The sequence below is a fragment of the Acomys russatus genome, chromosome X (genome assembly GCF_903995435.1).
Source record: "Acomys russatus chromosome X, mAcoRus1.1, whole genome shotgun sequence".
In the NCBI taxonomy this organism is placed as follows: domain Eukaryota; kingdom Metazoa; phylum Chordata; class Mammalia; order Rodentia; family Muridae; genus Acomys; species Acomys russatus.
In genome coordinates, this window is record NC_067169.1 from 85,330,654 (window position 1) to 85,350,441 (window position 19,788).

The window sequence follows — 19,788 nt, forward strand, 5'->3', positions numbered from 1 at the left end:
ATGAACAGTGATATCTAGAAATTTATTAAATGATCTGGATCATGACAGCACAGAATAACTTTTGTGCTTGTCAGCTTATTTCCAATGGGTCCCCAAATTGAGAGGGGAAAAAACCATCAATGTCTTACTATTTGTAGAAACTGGAATATTGTTAATCACAATTTGTGACTCCATTTGCGGGTATGTACGTATCCAAGTTAAACCAAAACTGTAACTTCACTCTTATGTACATATTTCATTTAGTTGATCATTTTTATCATTTGAGAAAAATCATCTGAGTTGGCTCAATAGAGTAAATCATTTAGCGTTTAGAGAAAAAAAGAATACTATATCTTTACTCCCGCTGAAATGAGGCCTTCATTGGCAAAGAGACTTGCTGAAAAATATGATTAGGACCTAAAAAGAGATATTTTAGGGAGAAAAACACGCCATCTGTCATAGATTTAATACTGAAATTTTCTTCTAATTGAACATAAGCAGTTTTTAGGTACGATTTATGAAACAAAAGTGACTTTTTTATTCTGACTTTTCAGATAAAAGTGCCCATGGATATATAGCAGCACATCAGTCTGTAAGTAAAAATTTAAAAATTATTTCTCATAATCATTGTAACCTAAGATCTAATAGCACAATTGCTTGTATTTGTTTCATATACCCAACTTTCAGATATTAATTTTAAAAGCAGTTAAAAAGGCATTATTTAGAAACATAAATTTTATGTATTTTAATATATTTAATATATCAACTTAATATGAACCTATATTTTATCTATTACTAAAGGTACCATGTGTTTTAGTAAACTTAGGCACCACTGTTAGTTTCACTACACCCAGTTTTCAATTCTAAAAATAAATGACATTTGTTATCACAAGTTTCATAGAATTCTCTGATTTTACAAAAATTATTTTGTAGGAAAATATTTGACTACATTGTGATATTTGTGGAAATATCACTACCACTGTACTTCCAGCTAAAACTTCAAAAGAACTATAATTCCATATTCAAAGTATCCACCATTCACTACAACCCATTTTTGGAAAAGACAGGCCAAGCATATACTCTTCTGAGTGATATTCCCATACCGGGCAGTCATGTGACTTATCAGTATATATAGTCAACAGTCTTATTGCTATTATACACATCATAATAGTGCTAGGGTGCACATGTTAGATGGGACCTTTGCAACCCCTTAGTTGAACACTTTCCTTTTTTAAAGGGAGAAATAAGGATTAGAGGAATCCTCCAGAGCTCTTTCAGCAGTCTCTTAGAAAAGTCATCACAAAAACTTGTTTATTGCTCCTTAGAATATTGTTTTTTGTTTATAAGATTGAGGAAGAAATAGTAAACGCTACTGAAATGGTATGAAAGCTCACAGCCAAGGCCACTTGGGTCAGACATTAGATAATTAAGGTTTATAACACATCTAGAACTCCTGTAGAATGCTTTCCATCACAATCAACTCACACTATAGCCTCAATCAGTCACTAATATGGTGTTTGCCTTTAAAGGTTTACCTTTATACACATATCATGTAAGTAAAGTTGTACAGGATATAAACTTACATAGTTTGCTTTTTCATTTATAATATTTCTTCTAAGATTCATCCATGCTTTTGTTGGTGTCAATAGTTTGCAACTTATATTGATCCATTATTCTGAGATATGAATGTACCACTGCCTAACCATGCACTTATTCAAGGCTTTCCAGACTATGTCCAGTTCTCACATATTACAAATAAAGTTCCTATTAAAACTCATGTGTAATGGGCTAGTGAGATAGCTTCGTTGGTAAGAGCACTTGGTGCTCTTCAAGAGGACGTGGGTTTGATTCCCAGTATCCACAACTCACAACCATCTGTAACTCCAATGCCACAATGTCACAGAATCTTGACACCCTCTTGTGGCCTATGCAGGCGTGGCTTTTGGAGTAACCTAATTGAGGCAATGCAGAACAAAGAAATGAGAAACATGTTCAAAAACGCTGGGTTTATCCAGTAGACTCTGTGCTCTGATAGAGATAATCCACAGCCCAGAACCCACCCTATTTATTATATACAGTGAAATGAGGACTCAAGTTTATTATACTCAGATGAGCAAAGAGGCAGATTAGCTAATCCCGGTAAGGGGTCTTCGTAGGAGAACAATTAGAGGATGCAATTTTCCATTGGGAGGAAGCTGTTGTTGATAATTTCAAACATGTGCTGTGAACATCCATACTTGCACCAAGAAAAGACTGGTCATTCTGATGATTCTGAGGCATTGGAGTTCTTGTCATGGCCATGATTATGTGAACAATACACTTTCACTCAGGATTCATCCACTCCCCACACGTAGTACAATGCAGACATGTATGCAGGCAAAACACCCACACATAAAACATAAAAGAAATTCCTGTATATTTGCCTTTATGTGGACAAGTAGTTTTGTATATCTCACACTGTTCGTCTTGAAAATACTAGTCATATTAACAGTAATTTAATTATGGAACTAGTAAATTCTCTTAATTGAACACTCGCAAAATATATTTGCAAAGTACAGTGTGGGCTAGTTACTATTTGCATATTCATTTACTCTTCCCCACAACACAGTTACGTAAGACTTATCCCATTGCCGTCAGTTTTCAGATGTACAGATAAAGAAATTTAAGTTCAGAGACACAAACGTATTTTACTAGGATCACAACACTATATTTAATTGTATTATTTTTTAAAGTGAGGCACATGTGGGTAGATGACTTTCCTCAAAATCACAGAGCTTTGTAGAGGACAAACCAGAAAATATGTCACCTAATTCTTGGAAGTCCTGTAGTAACTAAAGGAACAGTCAGTCATATTCCTTAGAGAGAAAAGGGTCACAGGCAAGGCCTCTCTTGCTGTGGATTTTTATTTTGATGCTCTGATAGAAATTATTTCCTGCTTCATTTGATTCCCTAGAGGTGGAAGTCATCTTACCATTTACTCAGGGCTGTAGATAGCCAAGCTTGTTTTTATAGAGAGTAAATGCTGGCTTCATGTCACCTTAAGTAACCTGTATGACAACAATAAATAACTGTACATGGTAAAGCTTTGAAATAGTGTGACACTGTCTCAAAGATTACAAGTAAAATTACCATTTAATTAAGCTAGTCTCCTTCTATGTATATATTTAGAGCAGAAGGCAATGTCTTTGAGAGACTCTTTGTCCGCTTGTGTTCATAGCAGCTGCATCCACGATAGCCAAAAGAGGGAACATCACAAATATCTATAAGCAGATGAAGCAAATATATGTATTAAATACAAGCTTTTGATTGTTGTTTAGCATTATGATGGAAGAAAAATTTGAACATGATAAAATGTGGTGAATCCTGAGGGCCTGAAAGAAACAATAATAAGACAAATATTGTATGATACTAATCATAGGAATGCACAGAGGAGTTACATTTTTATTGAAAGAAAGTAAGATGAGTGCTAGGATCTGGGGCCAAGGAGAATGTAGAGTTGCTTAATGAGAACAAAGTTTTAATTTTGTAAGACAAAAAGGGCTAATAAGTATACAATAATGTGACTGTTCTTAGTACGACTTAAATATCCACCTTAAATTTCTGGAGAAAGTAATTTATGTTATAGATACTTCATGAGAACAAAAAATAAAATAAAGAGCAGGGTACGGATATAGATTAGTAGTTGAATGTGTGCTTAGCATGTATAGACACAGTTCAGTCTCCAGCACACAAACACACACACACATAAACACACAGACACACAGACACACACATACACACACACACACACACACTTATGCCTACATGCACACACACACTAAAAAACCAAACAAATAAAACACAGAGAAGAAAAAGAAAGAAATGAAACGAGAGGGGAAGATTTGAGCATAGTGTTTAATCTTGTTCTTCTACTTACTGACTGTATTTGTGAAAGTAATTTAGCTTTTCTGGACCTCTCTTTGCTCTGAGCTTCTCTTTACTCAACAGTAAATGGGAATAATAACAGTATCTACCTCCTAGGGCTTGTGTGAATATTATGTATAATAATAAATGTATTATACTATAGTATCTAGCAGATGTTCTGCATTAAATATAAGTTGCTATATTATTACTATTACTTGCAGATGGGAGCACTAGTAAAAATTCATTCTCTCTACATAAGAGACTTGTATGTGACCATATTTAAGCCTTTGCCCATACTCCCTCGAACAGAACAAAATGTGGCTCATATAACTGATCAGGCATTTCCTTACTTGACATGATAACTTTCTGGGTCACAGTGAAAATAAAAGAAAGGTCACAGCCAAGTAGAAAAAAATGGCAACAACCTACAATCAATACCTACTTTCCCCCAAATAATTTAATCTTATATGTGTGTAATCATGAATTCCCTGATAAAGACATAGATCTCTTAAAATATTTGTATTAATTCTTTGAGAATTTCATGCAATATACTTCGATCATACTCACCTCCAAGTCCTCTGTTTAAGTCTTCCTAGATCCACTTCCACCCTCCATACACCCTCAGTTTCAAGTCCTTTTATTTTTATTTAATAAACCTTTGACTGGCTAATTAGTTTAGTACATACACTTCTGGGTATGGAGCCTTAAAGAAAACTGATTTTCTGAAGTCACCAACTCTCCTTAACTCCTAGGTTAGTGGTAGTATTTCATGAATCCCTTCCCAATCCATGCTACTAAATAAATATTTATTATATTTATATATATTATAAATAAATATTTAGTTAGTTAGTTATTCACTTTACAGACTGATCCCATCCCTTTGCCTCCTCCCCTCCAAGTCCCTCCCTCATGTCCCCTCCTCCATACCACTCCCCTTCTCCTCAGAGAAGGGGTATAAACCCACGCTAGCACATGAAGTCTCAGCAGGACTAAGCACATCCTCTCCTACTCAGGCTGGACAAGGCAGTCCAGCTAGGGGAAAGGGATCCAAAGGCAGACAATAGAGGCAGAGACAAAGGGAACTCACATGTTGAGAAAGCTGCACATCTGCTACATTGTGTGTGTGTGTGTGTGTGTGTGTGTGTGTGTGTGTGTGTGTGTGTGTGTGTCTAGGTCAGCCCATGTAAACTCTTTTGTTAGTGGTTCAGTCTCTGTGAAGCCCCATGAGGCCAGGTTACTTGACTGTGTAGGTCTGCTAGAATATATTGTCTGGCTTGCTCTTTTACAGGTCTTCCCAGGCAAACCACAGCTGCAGTGAGTTTATAGGTGTGTCGTTCCTGTCCAGATGCCATTTTTGTGCTCTGGTCCTCCCTGACCTCTGGCTCTTACAACCTTTCTACCTCTTTTCTATGAAGGTCTCTGAGCCTTAGCAGAGGGGTTTGATACAGACGTCTCATTTGCAACTGAACACATGTGGATACTTTTCCCCTGTCTTTATGTATTTAATTAATTTATTCAGATTACAACTGAATTGTTATCCCATCACTTGTATCCTCCTGTTCCTCCCTCCCTCCCACTTTCACCCTGTTCCCCTCCCCTAGGTCTAAGTCCAAGGGGAACCTCCTCCCCCACTATATGGTCATAGGCTATCAAGTCTCGTCTTGGTAGCCTGCTTATTCGTTCCATGAGTGCCACCAGGCCTCCCCACCAAGGTGGTCAAATATAGGGCACCAGAGTTCATGTCAGAGTCATACGCTGATACTTTTTTTTAACTTTTTTTTATTAATTTATTCTTGTTACATCTCAATGGTTATCCCATCCCTTGTATCCGCCCATTCTTCCCTCCCTCCCATTTTCCCATTATTCCCCTCCTCTATGACTGTTCCTGAGGGGGATTACCTCCTCCTGTATATGCTCATAGGGTATCAAGTCTCTTCTTGGCAACCTGCTGTCCTTCCTCTGAGTGCCACCAGGTCTCCCCCTCCAGGGGACATGGTCAAATGTGAGGCACCAGAATACGTGGGAAAGACATATCCCACTCTCCACTCAACTGTGGAGAATGTTCTGACCATTGGCTAGATCTGGGTAGGGGTTTAAAGTTTATGGCCTATATTGTCCTTGGCTGGTGTCTTAGTTTGTGCAGGACCCCTGGGCCCAGATCTGCCTATCATAATGTTCTACTTGTCTAGTACAGCCACTTTGGAAATCTATCTGGTGCTATCTCAGAAAACTGGGAATAGGGCTTCCTCAAGACCCAGCTATTCCACTCCTTGGAATATACCCAGAAGATGCTCCAGCACACAACAAGATTTGCTCAACCATGTTCATAGCAGCCTTATTCATAAGAGCCAGAACTTGGAAACAGCCTAAGTGTCCCTCAGTAGAAGAGTGGATAAAGAAACTGTGGTACATATACACTATGGAATACTACTCAGCTATTAAAAACAAGGAATTCCCGAAATTTGTGGATAAATGGATTGAGCTAGAAATGATCATAATGAGTGAGTTAACCCAGAAGCAGAAAGAATCAAATGGTATATACTCACTTATATCTGCATACTAGCCCAAGGGGCATGCCCCACGAAAGCCTTCACTTACCAGGAAACTGGGACAGAGGGGAGGGCATCCTATTGGGACTCTAAATGAGAGACGCATGGGAGAATAGCATACGCTGATACTTAACCTCAGAACTTTGACCAGTTATGAGAGAAAATAATTTTATGTTTTAGGTATGTTAGTTATTTAAAATGACAACTTGCTGGGATGATGTGTATATTACATTTTATTTTCTCATGTGATATAAACTGTTTGGAGATTCTTTCTACTGGTTTTTATAAAAATGAAGCTAAGTTTTGTAACAGTGAAATTCCGCTAAATTAGAAAAAATACGATCTTGCTCTATGGAAATGAAAATATTTAATTACATATCCACTTTTTTAGTGCTTGTTTGTCAAATAACTCTTTGTATAAACCTTACAAGGTTTGAGTTCACCCTTTTAGGGAAATATTAGTATGATCAAAAGAAATTACAATACCATGTGGATGGTTTTATGCACTATTAAGTGTATTCATTTGCTGTGTAAATTCATGGTAAAGACATTGCATTGATGTGGAGAGGGTAAAAGAAACAAGTCTTTGTATTGAGATGTTTAAGTTTAGTGCTTGGTACAGATAGGTATGTGATACATATTTGGTGGATTTTGAGTTAGAAAATATATCATAAAAATGGCATTTAGGCAAGATCTTGAAGAGCAAATAAGAGTTGGGTCTATGAAAACGATGATAGGTACTCTAAACAAAAAGAATACCAGGGGAAAGATCATGATGAAGAGAGCAAGGGAATAACCCAATTGAGAAATGGGGCTCAGAACTAAACAGAATTCTCAACAGAGGAATATCAAATGGCTGAGAAACACTTAAAGAAATGCTCAACCTCCTTAGTCATCAGGGAAATGCAAATCAAAACAACTCTGAGATTCCATCTTACACCCACCAGAATGGCTAAGATCAAAAATTCAAGTGACACCACATGCTGGCGAGGATGTGGGGAGAGAGGAACACTCCTTCATTGCTGGTGGGAATGCAAACTAGTACAGCCACTTTGGAAAGCTATCTGGCGCTATCTCAGAAAACTGAGAATAGGGCTTCCTCAAGATCCAGCTATACCACTCCTTGGAATATACCCAGAAAATGTGCCACCACACAACAGGGACATACGTTCAACCATGTTCATAGCAGCCTTATTCATAGTAGTCAGAACCTAGAAACAGCCTAAATGTCCCTCAGTTGAAGAATGGATAAAGAAACTGTGGTACATTTGCACCATGGAATACTACTCAGGTATTAAAAACAAAAATATCCCAAAATTTGTGGACAAATGGATGGAACTATAAACAATCATACTGAGTGAGTTAACCCAGAAGCAGAAAGACTCACATGGTATATACTCATTTATAATTGGGCACTAGCCCAAAAGGCATCTCCCACAAAAGTCTTAGGAGGAGATTGGGATAGATGTGAGTACATCCTACTGGGACTTTAGGTAAGGGAAATATAGGAGATGGGGAAATAGAAGGACCCAGAGGGTCCTAGAAACCTGCAAGAACATCATGACAGGTGGATCGGGGCCCAGGGGGTCTGCTCAAACTATTGCACTAACCAAGGACAATACAATGGACAGGACAGTCTCCACAGTTATGTGGAGAGCAGGGACTGACTCTGACATGAACTTTGGTGCCCCATATTTGACCACCTCCCCGGCACTCAAAGAAAGAATAAGCAGGCTACCAAGATGAGACTTGATAGCCTATGACCATATAGTGGAGGAGGAGGTCCCACTTGGTCTTTAGACCTAGGGGAAAGGAATAGAGTGAAAATGGGAGGGAGGGAGGAATGGGAGGATACAAGTGATGGGATAACAATTGAGTTGTAATCTGAATAAATTAATTAGATAATAAAAAATTTTAAAAAGAAGAGAGCAAGGGAACAAGGGATAGGGGTTTGAATGATGATTATGCAAGAGAACGAACCATAGAATTTATCCATGAACGTTAAATTGGGGCCAAATTGCAGAGGTCCTTACAGGGAATTCTAAGTAATCTAGCTTTTCCAATATGCAGTGGAAAGTCCTTCAAGTGTGTTTGGAGCAGTGCAATTAGATGATTAATGTTTATTCTTTAATGAAGATTTAATTTAACAGCAAATGTCCAAAATTAATTAAAAGCAGAAGATGAGAGTAGATGAAGGGTGGCTAGTTAGAAAAATAATGTGTGATTCCAGATTAGCAATAATGAGGACCCAAAGTGTGTTGCTGGCAATAGGAGTGACCACTAGTTTTGTAGTCTAGACATGTTTGTTACTTGGACGTGGAAAGAAAATATGAGGAACAAAAGACAAATATCACATAATTTTCTTATATGCAAAATCTATATTTAAAAAGAGACTGTTTAGAAAAAAGAAGGCTGTAGGGAGAAGGCGAGGAGGACAATACAGTATGGAGTGTGAATATGTACAATGTACATGGATATGCATGTGTGAAAATAGCAAAATGGAGCCCATTATCCTGTATAATTGATATATGCTAATATAATATAAATATATGCTTAAAATAATATATAAGTAGAGAATAAGACCAGGTAAGATATTATTTTGAGAAAGAAGTAGTTTTCTTTTGAAAGATGCTGGAATTCTTATTGGACAATTTGACTTTGAAAGGCTGGTAAGTCAAGTAGTAGTAATTGATTACATAAGCTGTGTGCTTAAGACAAGGTTTCTGTTGATTGACTGAACTGAATTGGACCCTTAACTTTAATGAGGTTCACTTCAGTGACACTCAGTCACTTAGGAATAGAAAGAGTACACTTCACAGTGTACATTCTGTCTACACTTGGATTTCAAGTGGGTTCTGAGTTATTGAACTGAAACTGAATACTCTGTATTCAGTTGATCACAAGATTTGGCATCCTTTATTATCTTTGGTAGAACATTAAACATAAGCACTGCTGCACTCTCTAGGTTTTAAACTGCTTGACTATGTATTGAGTGCTGAATCCAGTGATGTTTTCTATAGTCCCATGTTCTTTACTGCTCACCTTAGTATGAGTGTCTGTGGTAAATAATTGTGTGTTCCTGTATGCATGAACACATGTTATGGGTAAGAGGTCCATGCCAGGCAAATACAGTAATCCAAGGTCCACCTAACTTTTGGAGACAGAATCTCTCACTGGTGTTCATTTAAGCTAGACTGGCTAGCCAGTGAGTTTCAGGGATCTACCTATTTCTGATTGCCCAGTGCTGTGGCCACAGGCTTGTGCTGCCATGTCAAGCTTCTCACACTGTGCTGGGGATCTGGCCTCAGATCCTCATCCTTTAATAGCAAGCATTTACCAAATAAGTCATCTCCTTAACACTATATATCACTTTTTTACATAGATGTACTTCAAATTTTGTTCAGGAGCCTTACCTTCAATTTGCAGCCAATTTTTGACTGTAATATTTTGTTTTGATCACACCGTTCATAGTAAAATGATATATTTATAATCCTGAGCATCTATTTCAAGTAATAGGTAAAAGCAATACTAACAACATGTCACAATAGTGCCTCAAAAATCTGGGTGTGGAATTAACAGATTCTGCATTTGGACTTGTAATACTGGTTCGTTTTGTTCATCACGGTCATTGGCTCTTTTGCTTAAGCACATGTCAGAGTTCCTCAGGAATTCTGACAGCCTGCAGATTCCAGGCTGTACTTCCAATAGGAGTCTACAATAGAGCTCTGAAATCTGCAGTATTTTAGTTGTTTTATTTTTCTTTTACTGAAGATTAATTTTTTCATACATTTTATTCTGATTGTGGTTTCCTTTTACCCAGGTCCTCCCTAGCCCTTCTCCCATCCAAATCCAACTTTTTTCCCTTTCTCTCATTAGAAAACAGGCATCTAAAATAATAATAAAATAAGATAAAAAACAAACAAACTGGAATAAGACAAAACAAACAAACAGAAGAAGAAGAGCCAAAGAAAAAGCAGTAGAAACACAGATGCAGAGACATGCATGCTTGCACACAGAGAAATTACTTTAAAGCACAAAACAGAAACTGTAGTATTTGTGCCAAAGACTTGGAAGGTTAAAAAAAAAAAGGCATGACAAAGCACTATGAGACAAAGAACCTCCAAAACTACCATTGAGTTTGTTTTGTGTTTGCCGTCTGCTGCTGGGCATGCTATCTACCCTTAAGAGTAATTTATACACCCAGTGAGACATGATGGAGATAATTAATTTTCTTTTGCAAGTGATTGTCACTTGGATGTAACTTTGGGGTTACAGATGGGAGCTCTTTTCCTCTCCCTTTCTTAGCACTGGAACCCATCTAAATTGTATCCATGCAGGTGCTGTACATGCTGCCACAGTCACTGTTTGTCAGTCCTGCTCTTTTTCGAAGGCCTTGCTTTTTTGGAGCCCACCAACACCACTGGCTCTTATAATCTTTCTGTCTCCTCTTCTGCTGTTCTCTGAACCTAGGGAGGTCATGGAGGGGATTTGATGGCGGCATCTCATTTAGGGCAGAGTGTACCAAGGCCTCTCACTCTCTGTACAGTGTCCAGCTGTGGGTCCCTGTGATTTGTTCCCATCTACCTTAGAAGGTATCTTCGATGATGGCTGATCAAGATATTGATCAATGAATGTAGCAAAATGTCATTAGGAGTTATTTTATTGCTCTGTTTCTTTAGCAGAATGGCAGTCTTTCATTTTCACCTACGTCCATGGCCTATTCAGGCTCAGGATCTTGGCCACCCAAGCAGTGCCAGGAATAGGTTCCATTTCATGGAGTGAGCATTAAATCCAATCAGATAGTGGTTCATTACTCTTAGGAGCTTTGTGTCACTATTGCACCAGCATTTCTTGCAAGCAAGTCACCATTATAGAGTGAAGGGTTTGTACCTGGGTTGGTGTTGTACCTATCTCCTTTGGTAATTTACAGAGTATTTTCTAGTTACCATGAACACTAGTCAGGGATGAAAGTTCTAGGTAGGCACCAGCATGACCTCTCTATGTTTAATGAATTGTGCAGGTGTCATCTTCAGCAATAGGGCCTTACCATTAGTTTGTGGAGAGCAACTGATACCCTTGGCATTAGCCTGGGTTGTTTGAGGGGTTTTCCATGGGACTGTTTTGGCCAACAACTCTGTTAGATGTAATCCATTTCTACGGCTGTAGGTTTCATTAGGTGACAAGAGATATCTAATTGGGGCTCCATCTCTCCCATTATTTGGCAATTCCATTTAGATATCTATTGTTTTTAAATTACAAGTATTATCAATATTATCTGTAGGCCTGGCTAGTAATCAATTAAGACATAAACACTTGTTATATTTTAAAATAGCCTTAGTTAACATGGAGCAAGGCAGATATCAATCCTCTAAACTACCTCCCATAGTGGGGCAGGCATGGGATCCCTGTCTCAATCCCATGCCATCTGTTTTTAATAACTTTTATCAAGTTATCTCTCATTCATAATCTCAAATTCTTGTTAGTGTTTTTTGTCTGGGCCGGATTCTCCAACCACATCGGCCATGTGTTTCTCTTCATTCTAAGCCATGGCAGCCTTCTTCTCTTCCCCTCAGTGCGCTCTCTCTCTCTCTCTCTCTCTCTCTCTCTCTCTCTCTCTCTCTCTCTCTCTCTGGCAGTCTTTTTGTTTTTCAGAATTTTTTTCTCTTAGTCCCACCTAACAGATATCCCTTATATATGTATATATTTTAGGAAGTTTCTGCTGTATTAGGTTTCCATATGACACCTCAAATGACTCTTAGTTTTAGCTGCCCCTCCTCATATTCCCCCCCTTACCTTCTCAAGCTCCTCATCCCTGTTTGATCCTACTATTACATACATACACACTACACACACACACACACACACACACACACACACACACACACACACCGATCATCCACATCTTATGTATTATATTTCTCCTTCCTAGGGCGCTCCCTCCCCCTAGTCCCTTACTGTCTACCTGACCTCTGTGATTTTACAGATTGTACCTTGATTATCAATCACTTAATAGCCAACATCCAAATATAAGCAGCTACATACCATAGTTGTTTTTCTGAGTCTGAGTTACCTCACTTAGGATATTTTTTTCTAGTTCAGTCCATTTGCCTGTGAATTTCATGTTTTAATTTATTAAATAGCTGAGTAACAGTCCATTAAGTATGACCATGCTGGGGGGTGTGTGTATGTGTGTGTGTGTGTGTGTGTGTGTGTGTGTGTGTGTGTGTGTGTGTGAAAACCATAATACAAATTCAGATGTGTTCCTATGGAGTACACCTTGCTTTTTGAGACAAGGTCTCTCATTGGGACCTAGGACTTTCAGATTAGGCTACACTGGCGAGCTAGTGAGCTGCAGAGATCCACAAACCCCTTCCCCAGCAGGGCTGGGATTACAAGTGTATCCTGTCATGTCCAGCTTTTTATGTGGTTGCTGGGGGGTCAAAAATAGGTCCCCATGCTTATATGGCAGGCATTTTACCAACTGAATGGTCTCTCCAACTCCAAGATTTGGTGCGTTATTGATAAGCAGGCATGAAACAGAGGAAAGCTTTCTGCAGCATAATATCCAAAGTCAAACAGCAACTTCTCTCTGTACGAAGCAATCCCCAAAACGTTAGTGTTTAGTGGAATTCTATCTATTGGAAATTAGGACATGTGTAAGACCATGGAACTAGAAAATGTTATGTTAAGTGAGATATCCCAGGAGGCACAAAAACACAAATCCACATGTTCTCTCTCATATGTGGATCCTAGCTTCTAAATATTAAATATATATATTTAGGTAGAGGCAGTTATGGGCTGATGCCAAGATACTTGAGGGTAGCACATAAGATAGAAAAATCACTAGGCATGTGTCTATATCAGGGCAGTCAAATGTTCTTTTAAATACTTATGCAAAAATTCTACAGTGTTCTCATGATAAATAATTCTTGCTGGCTCATATACAATGCCTAATCACTTCATATTACTCTACTGTAGATATTAACAAGATTAAAAAGTTGCCATATTGACTTTCCAAAACAGACATAAATCCTTCACTGTAATATTTTTGTTAATGGGATGCCTCAATTCTGACCTCAAGAAATGAAAATTCATTTTAGGAACACCTTGGGTGGCAAAACCAGCGGCAAAAACAGAAAGAAATTATTCAAAGAGAAAGCAAGACTAAAAATTAAAAACACCCACAGTAACACTGTGCAAGAGAAATACACTATAAACATGTATAATCGAAGTGGGTTTTTTTGTTTTTGTTTTTTTAATTTTTTATTAATTTATCCTTGTTACATCTCAATGGTTATCCCATCCCTTGTATCCTCCCATTCTTCCCTCCCTCCCATTTTCCCCTTATTCCCCTCCCCTGTGAATGTTCCTGAGGGGGATTTCCTCCCCCTGTATTTCAGTAACTACAGTTTAAAAATAAAAATAAATGCTAAAACTAACTTAATGATTTTATTCAAGCCAGATAAAATTCCAGCATAGAGGAATAGAAAGTGGCACAAAGTGCCACCCTTAGCACAGAAGCTATTTGCAATTTCTTTTCTTCAATGGAGTGACACACTAGTTGTATCAACCATACTCCAGAGAAGCTCCCATACACGGCAGTGCCAACAAAAATCGGAGTCCATGGCAGAGCTTTTGTAGGTTTTTTCTTTTTTTCTTTTAAGAGAGATGAAGAATATGAATTTGGATGGGGAGGGATCAAGGGGAGGAGCTGGGAAGAATTGGGGGCAGGAAAAGAATATGATAGAAATATATGACATTTTCAAAAATTGAACAAAATCTTTTAAAAAGAAAAGGGAGAAATGAGAAAAATGAATGAAACTGGGATGGTGTGGGCTCAGCTAGACTGAGCACAATACATTCTGATTGATTGGAAGTGACAAATTTTCTCTGACCTCCCTAGTTAATGTGCAAGAGCAAGCAGGAAGCACATTCTTTAGAAGAGGTGTGCTGTCTATAAAATGAAACTCTATGATGGGCTGTATTTCCAATGTGGTTACCAAAAGGGAGAGTTCCAACCATGTTCCTCCATTACTGGGAAGAGGCAAAATAATCAACTTAAAATTTAGCAAGGATTTGTGGGCCGACTGTGTGAAAAATAGGAATTAATATGAACAGGAAATGTCACTATCTATGAGAGCAAAGGGGACTAGCGGGAGGGGGAAGAATTCCAAGGGGAGTAGAAGGAGATATGTTCAAAATAACTAATAAACTTATGTGAAAGTGTCCTTATGAAACCCAGGCCCATGTACAACGAATATTTGCCAATTAAAATTGTTTATTACCAAAACAACAAAACCCTCCAATATTCAAAATATTACCAGGGTTTGGCAAATTGCTCACTAGGTAATGTTTTCCAGTGCAAGCAATGGTGACCTGAATTCTGTTCCCCAGAACCCATGTAAACTTCAGGAGCAGTGACACTTGTCTATTATGTTATTGTAGGCCTGAGAGTAGGGGCTGTTAGATCCCGAGAAGATAAATGTTTGCTCACCCCAAGTAGGGAAGACATAAGAGAACAAAGTAGGGATACACCCAAGTCTACCTTGGTGAACCAGTGAGTTTTATTGGGATTACTTATAGGAGTATGGGTGAGGGGTTACATATAGGGCAGAAGTGACTCAAAAACAACTGCATCACCAAAGCCCCCCACCCCCCGACATGGGTGACAGCCCACAAAAGCTAGAAACCTGGAACATGCTGCCCAGCCTGCAGGCAGCTTAACAGATTGTAGAATATTCTTACCAGGTGGCACAGTTAATCTGAGCCTGTTGAGACAGCTTGGCTGGTTTTGTTGTTTCTAGACAGTTTGGCTGGTCTCTGCTTCTTCCAGGTGGCTGAGCTGGTCTGGGTCTCTTCCAAGCAGCACAGCTTGCCTACGAGTCTCTCTCAGCAGTCCTTACTGCTTATATACACTTGAGGAAGGTGGAGCCTAGGGTACGTGGTTAGTTAGCTTCAGGCATTTCCTGAAACCTTAATTTCCTGAGCTTAAGGAGTTTTCTAGCAGAAAGGAATGCTTCACCTCCCATTAGAACGCCCAGCCCCCACCTTAACAAAACTTCCCAAGATGGATATTTACCTCAAAGGAAATTGTTACACAACAGAGGGACACAGACACCAGACTTAGACCCCTGCCCCCCCACAAGCATATGCACCTGCATACACATGTGCAGATACCTATATATCATACAGCATACATGAATTTTTAAATGCTTTTATTTAACATGTCAATGTAAAAATCATTAATGCATTGGTAAAATAATTTACATTTTCATATCAAGTATATAGAATAATATAGATGTACTATACTATTAGAACACATATCAGTTCAGACTAGCTATGTGTTTTGTTATTCAATATCCATGTGTCTAATATCTGTCTATATCAAACCTATATCATAATGTATGTGAGCCTGTGTCAGAATTACCTATAAGACCTACTATAGTACAGATTTCCAAGTGCCTGAGTTTCTGATTGATAGATGTGGGTGAACCCTGAGAATTTGCATTTTTAACAAACCCACAGACACTGCTGCTGCTGAAGAGCTAATGAGAATCGTGGCCTTAATTCTTTCAAAATTCAAATTTGCAACCATTTTCCCACTGTGTTAACATGAAATAAAAACTGGAGAGTAGGTACTGTTGTGATTAATATTGTTAGTTGCTAATACCATAGATTATACATCATTGCAAATCACCAGTATTCTGCTTGCTGCTTAATACTGAACAATTGTTTATATGAGTACATGTTCCTTGGATCTTAGTGACTATTCCTGAGTGAAGCTTTATTGGAGGCTTAGCAAAGAAGAAGCATTTATTGGCTTCTTTGCTCTCCATGTTTGTGGAGCTATGTCTATGCTCATGGTCATGACCAGCATTGTTATCAGGAAGTAGCCTCTAGAACATGGCAAACTAGCATTCAGGAAAATTTTAATCTACTCAGTACATATTCAAAGTATTAATGTCAGTTAATTTGATGTTTAATGTAGTCATTGGTTTTAAAAACAACTTTAAAATATGAAATGAACAGTTTGCTATTTTGAGCTCAGTGAAAAGAAAAAATAATAATAGACTTTGTGGTCCATTTTATCATGACACTAATTCTAGTCTGAATGAGCCCTGGTCTTCATTACTACATGGTCGACCGTTGTGCTTATCTGTGAAAGATACAGTTCCTTCCTGTCTCTACACACTTAAGTATTTCATCTGTTTTCTTGTTTCTGAAGAAAAATAATGAAAAATTAATGCCTTTTCATTAAACATTTTTTGTTCTAAGAACACAAAAACAGCTTCTGAGCCTCCTTTGGCTCCTCCTGTATCTGAAGAAGAGGATGAAGAAGAGGAAGAGGAAGAAGATGACAATGAGCCCCCGCCTGTCATTGCACCAAGACCAGAGCATACAAAATCAGTAAGTCAGAAAGACAAATATGGTATGTTTTCTTTTACTTATCTTTCCTGATTTTATATAGATACATAAAATCATAGATTCACACATTCAAAATATGTCCTGAAAGTAATAGTGGAACTATCTACTGCAGTGGTTCTCACCCTGTGGCTTGCTACCCTCATAGGGGTCACATGTAAGATATCTTGCAGATCACATATTTATACTGTGAGTCATAACAGTAGCAAAATTACAGTTACAAAATATTAAAGTAATTTTATGGTTGGGGTCAGCAAACATGAGGAACTGTATTAAAGTGTCATCGCATTAGGAAGGTTGAGGACCACTGCTCTAAGGGAGACCATATCACTGAAAATGAGGCAGAGAGCAATTGAGTGACATCAACTGGCATCCACATACACATGATACACATGTACATACATGCATGTGTGTGTGTGTGTACTCAAATATGCACAAACATGTACACATACACATGAAGGTTCCATTTGGAGTGTAATTTTAGGGTATTGTTGACCAACTAAAACCTGTTGGGCATCTCTTGTGTTCCCAGAACTAAAGTATAAGATACGAGCCTGGGGGCTGTAAAGAATGGCTCAGCAGTCATGAGTGCTTACTGGTCTTCCAGAGAACCCTAGTTCCCAGAAGCTATGTTGGGTAGCTCATAGACCATCTGTAACTTGAGGATCCTATGCACTCTTTTGACCCCATAGGTCCTGGGACACACATGGCACGGGCGATCGTGCGTGGGCACACACACACACACACACACACACACACACACAAATTTATAAAAAAAATAATTTTAACAGTAATATGGGCCTAAAATTAATCTAAATCATTTGTTATTTTTTGAGAGTTTCATGTATAAGTACTATATTTCCATCATTCCCACCCTTCTGTCTTGCCCCGCAACTCCTCTCATGACCCCCCGACTCCCTCTTAAATTCGTAACCTCTCCTTCTATAATTGTTTTTTGTATGTTTGTATTACATAATCCAAAAGCAACAGTAAATGGGCCCAGTTTTGAGGTCATGATTTGAAAGTACAAGATTATCCCATTCAATGACTTGCTAATAATACCAAAAAGAAAGGAAGAAATAAATCCAAATGTAACTACAAATTATAAAACTGGAGAGGTAGAAATAAGGAAAGAAATCCACGTGAACCAGATAAGAAGAAGTACTGAGGGAGTGGCCACAAGATCAGAATGAGCAAGGTGGTGGATAGGGACTTCGGATCCTTTAACGCATGTGATACGCCTTAATGTTCTTTAACAACAGTGAAGTGACAGTCCCTTCCTGCCACACTCTTCCTTTCCTACTGTATTAATTGTGGCATTGGGGCGGGCATGTTTATCTTTCAGATCTATACTCGTTCTGTGGTTGAATCTATTGCTTCACCAGCAGTACCAAATAAAGAAGCCACCCCACCTTCTGCTGAGAATGCCAATTCCAGTACATTGTACAGGAATACAGATCGGCAAAGGAAAAAATCAAAGATGACAGATGAAGAGATCCTAGAGAAGCTAAGTGAGTATTTGCCCATCGTAAAGTAGTTCTAACACAGCGCCTGAGAGAAGAATTGGTCCTTTGGAGGTCTGAATCCCCTTGTCAGACTCTAGGATCCAAGGTGTCATGGGTGCACACATGGCTCAGCAGTGCTCCAGTTTGACAAAATACTCAAGATTATGACATAGATTCTCTCCTGAAAAATGCCAAGGATCAAGGAATTGTATTTATTAAATTCACACATAATGGCTAGATATTTGTATCAGTGGTCCCAATTTGACTCCTAGTAGTACCTTATTCTGTGTTTCCTTTGCCTGATAAGATTTAGTAGCATGATACATTAAGACAAAAAGGGACTATCACTTTTTACACTTTTTTTCCAGCTAACAGAACAGAGCAAAGGAAGAGAGAAAATTCATTTGTTGGCCACACGGAGGCACTATAGAAATGACAATGGGCCATTTTGCCACCAAGGAGCTAGCTGATGATAGTTTTGATTTTTGGTTTTTGGTTTTTGGTTTTTTAGTTTTATATATTTTTGTGTGTGTGTTCTTGTTTACCAGTTTAGATAGGACTACTGTCATCTAGGTGATAAGAGGCTAAGAATGCTGGTAGGAATCATAGGATATCCAAGACACACACCCCCAGCTTCCCCTTCACAGCAAAGTTATCATTTGGACTGAATAATCACTTTATGTCTATTGTACTATTGTCGTTGGAAGTAGAGAGACTTGGGGAGGTCAAGGTTGAAGGTTCAGCTGTCAATAAGCACTTAGAACTGTAATTGCTACAATTTAGTAAACTGACTCTGGATACTCAATTAAATCTGCCTCTAGCGTTAGTGTCCACTATTTGCTATAATAAAAGGCACAATAATTCTTACATGAGGAGTGCTATGTGAATGGCCACTTTCCATACATTACTGAGGCTCATTTTCTCTACAGTCACTTATGGTAGATTTTAATGTTTGTATTTACAGGACACTGAATGTAGGCTTTAAAATGCTTGAGTGACCACGTCACCAGAATAATAAGTGGTAGACCCAGAGTTTGACCTCCCATCTGAATGTCTTTAAAGCTTGCACTTTTGCCATTAGCCACTTTGGTTTTGCATAACTCAACTACCTGTGTATAAAACAGAAGGGAGAGATAAAAGAACCACCAGGAAAATGAAGTTCAATGATTCAGATAATCACTACATTTCTTCCTTTGTTTTGTGCATGTGACATGAACTATGACAAAGATTACATTAGACTTTTAAAATTGGACACTCATGCATTAGTAAAAATGACTGTTCTCTGGTGTCTCTTTTGAACCCCGGTGCTTTTGTTGTCATGAACATGGATTTACACATTTCATAAGTAGGCTAAGACAAAACTGTTACATTTCTGAGCCACAGTTTTGCTTGCAGACTGTGATAAATGCTACAGCTGGGAACTTTCTGGC

At 38.3% G+C, this 19,788-nt stretch overlaps 1 protein-coding gene across 1 annotated transcript in view; it reads left to right on the forward strand.

Annotated features, from left to right (window-relative positions):
* Window positions 1-19,788, forward strand: part of Pak3 (p21 (RAC1) activated kinase 3) — a 116,800-nt gene that overhangs the window by 49,627 nt on the left and 47,385 nt on the right. Inside the window, exons 9-11 of the mRNA XM_051142529.1 lie at window positions 534-571; window positions 16,707-16,838; window positions 18,199-18,364. Coding sequence (XP_050998486.1) covers window positions 534-571; window positions 16,707-16,838; window positions 18,199-18,364 — 336 coding nt within the window. The remainder of the gene's footprint in view (window positions 1-533; window positions 572-16,706; window positions 16,839-18,198; window positions 18,365-19,788) is intronic.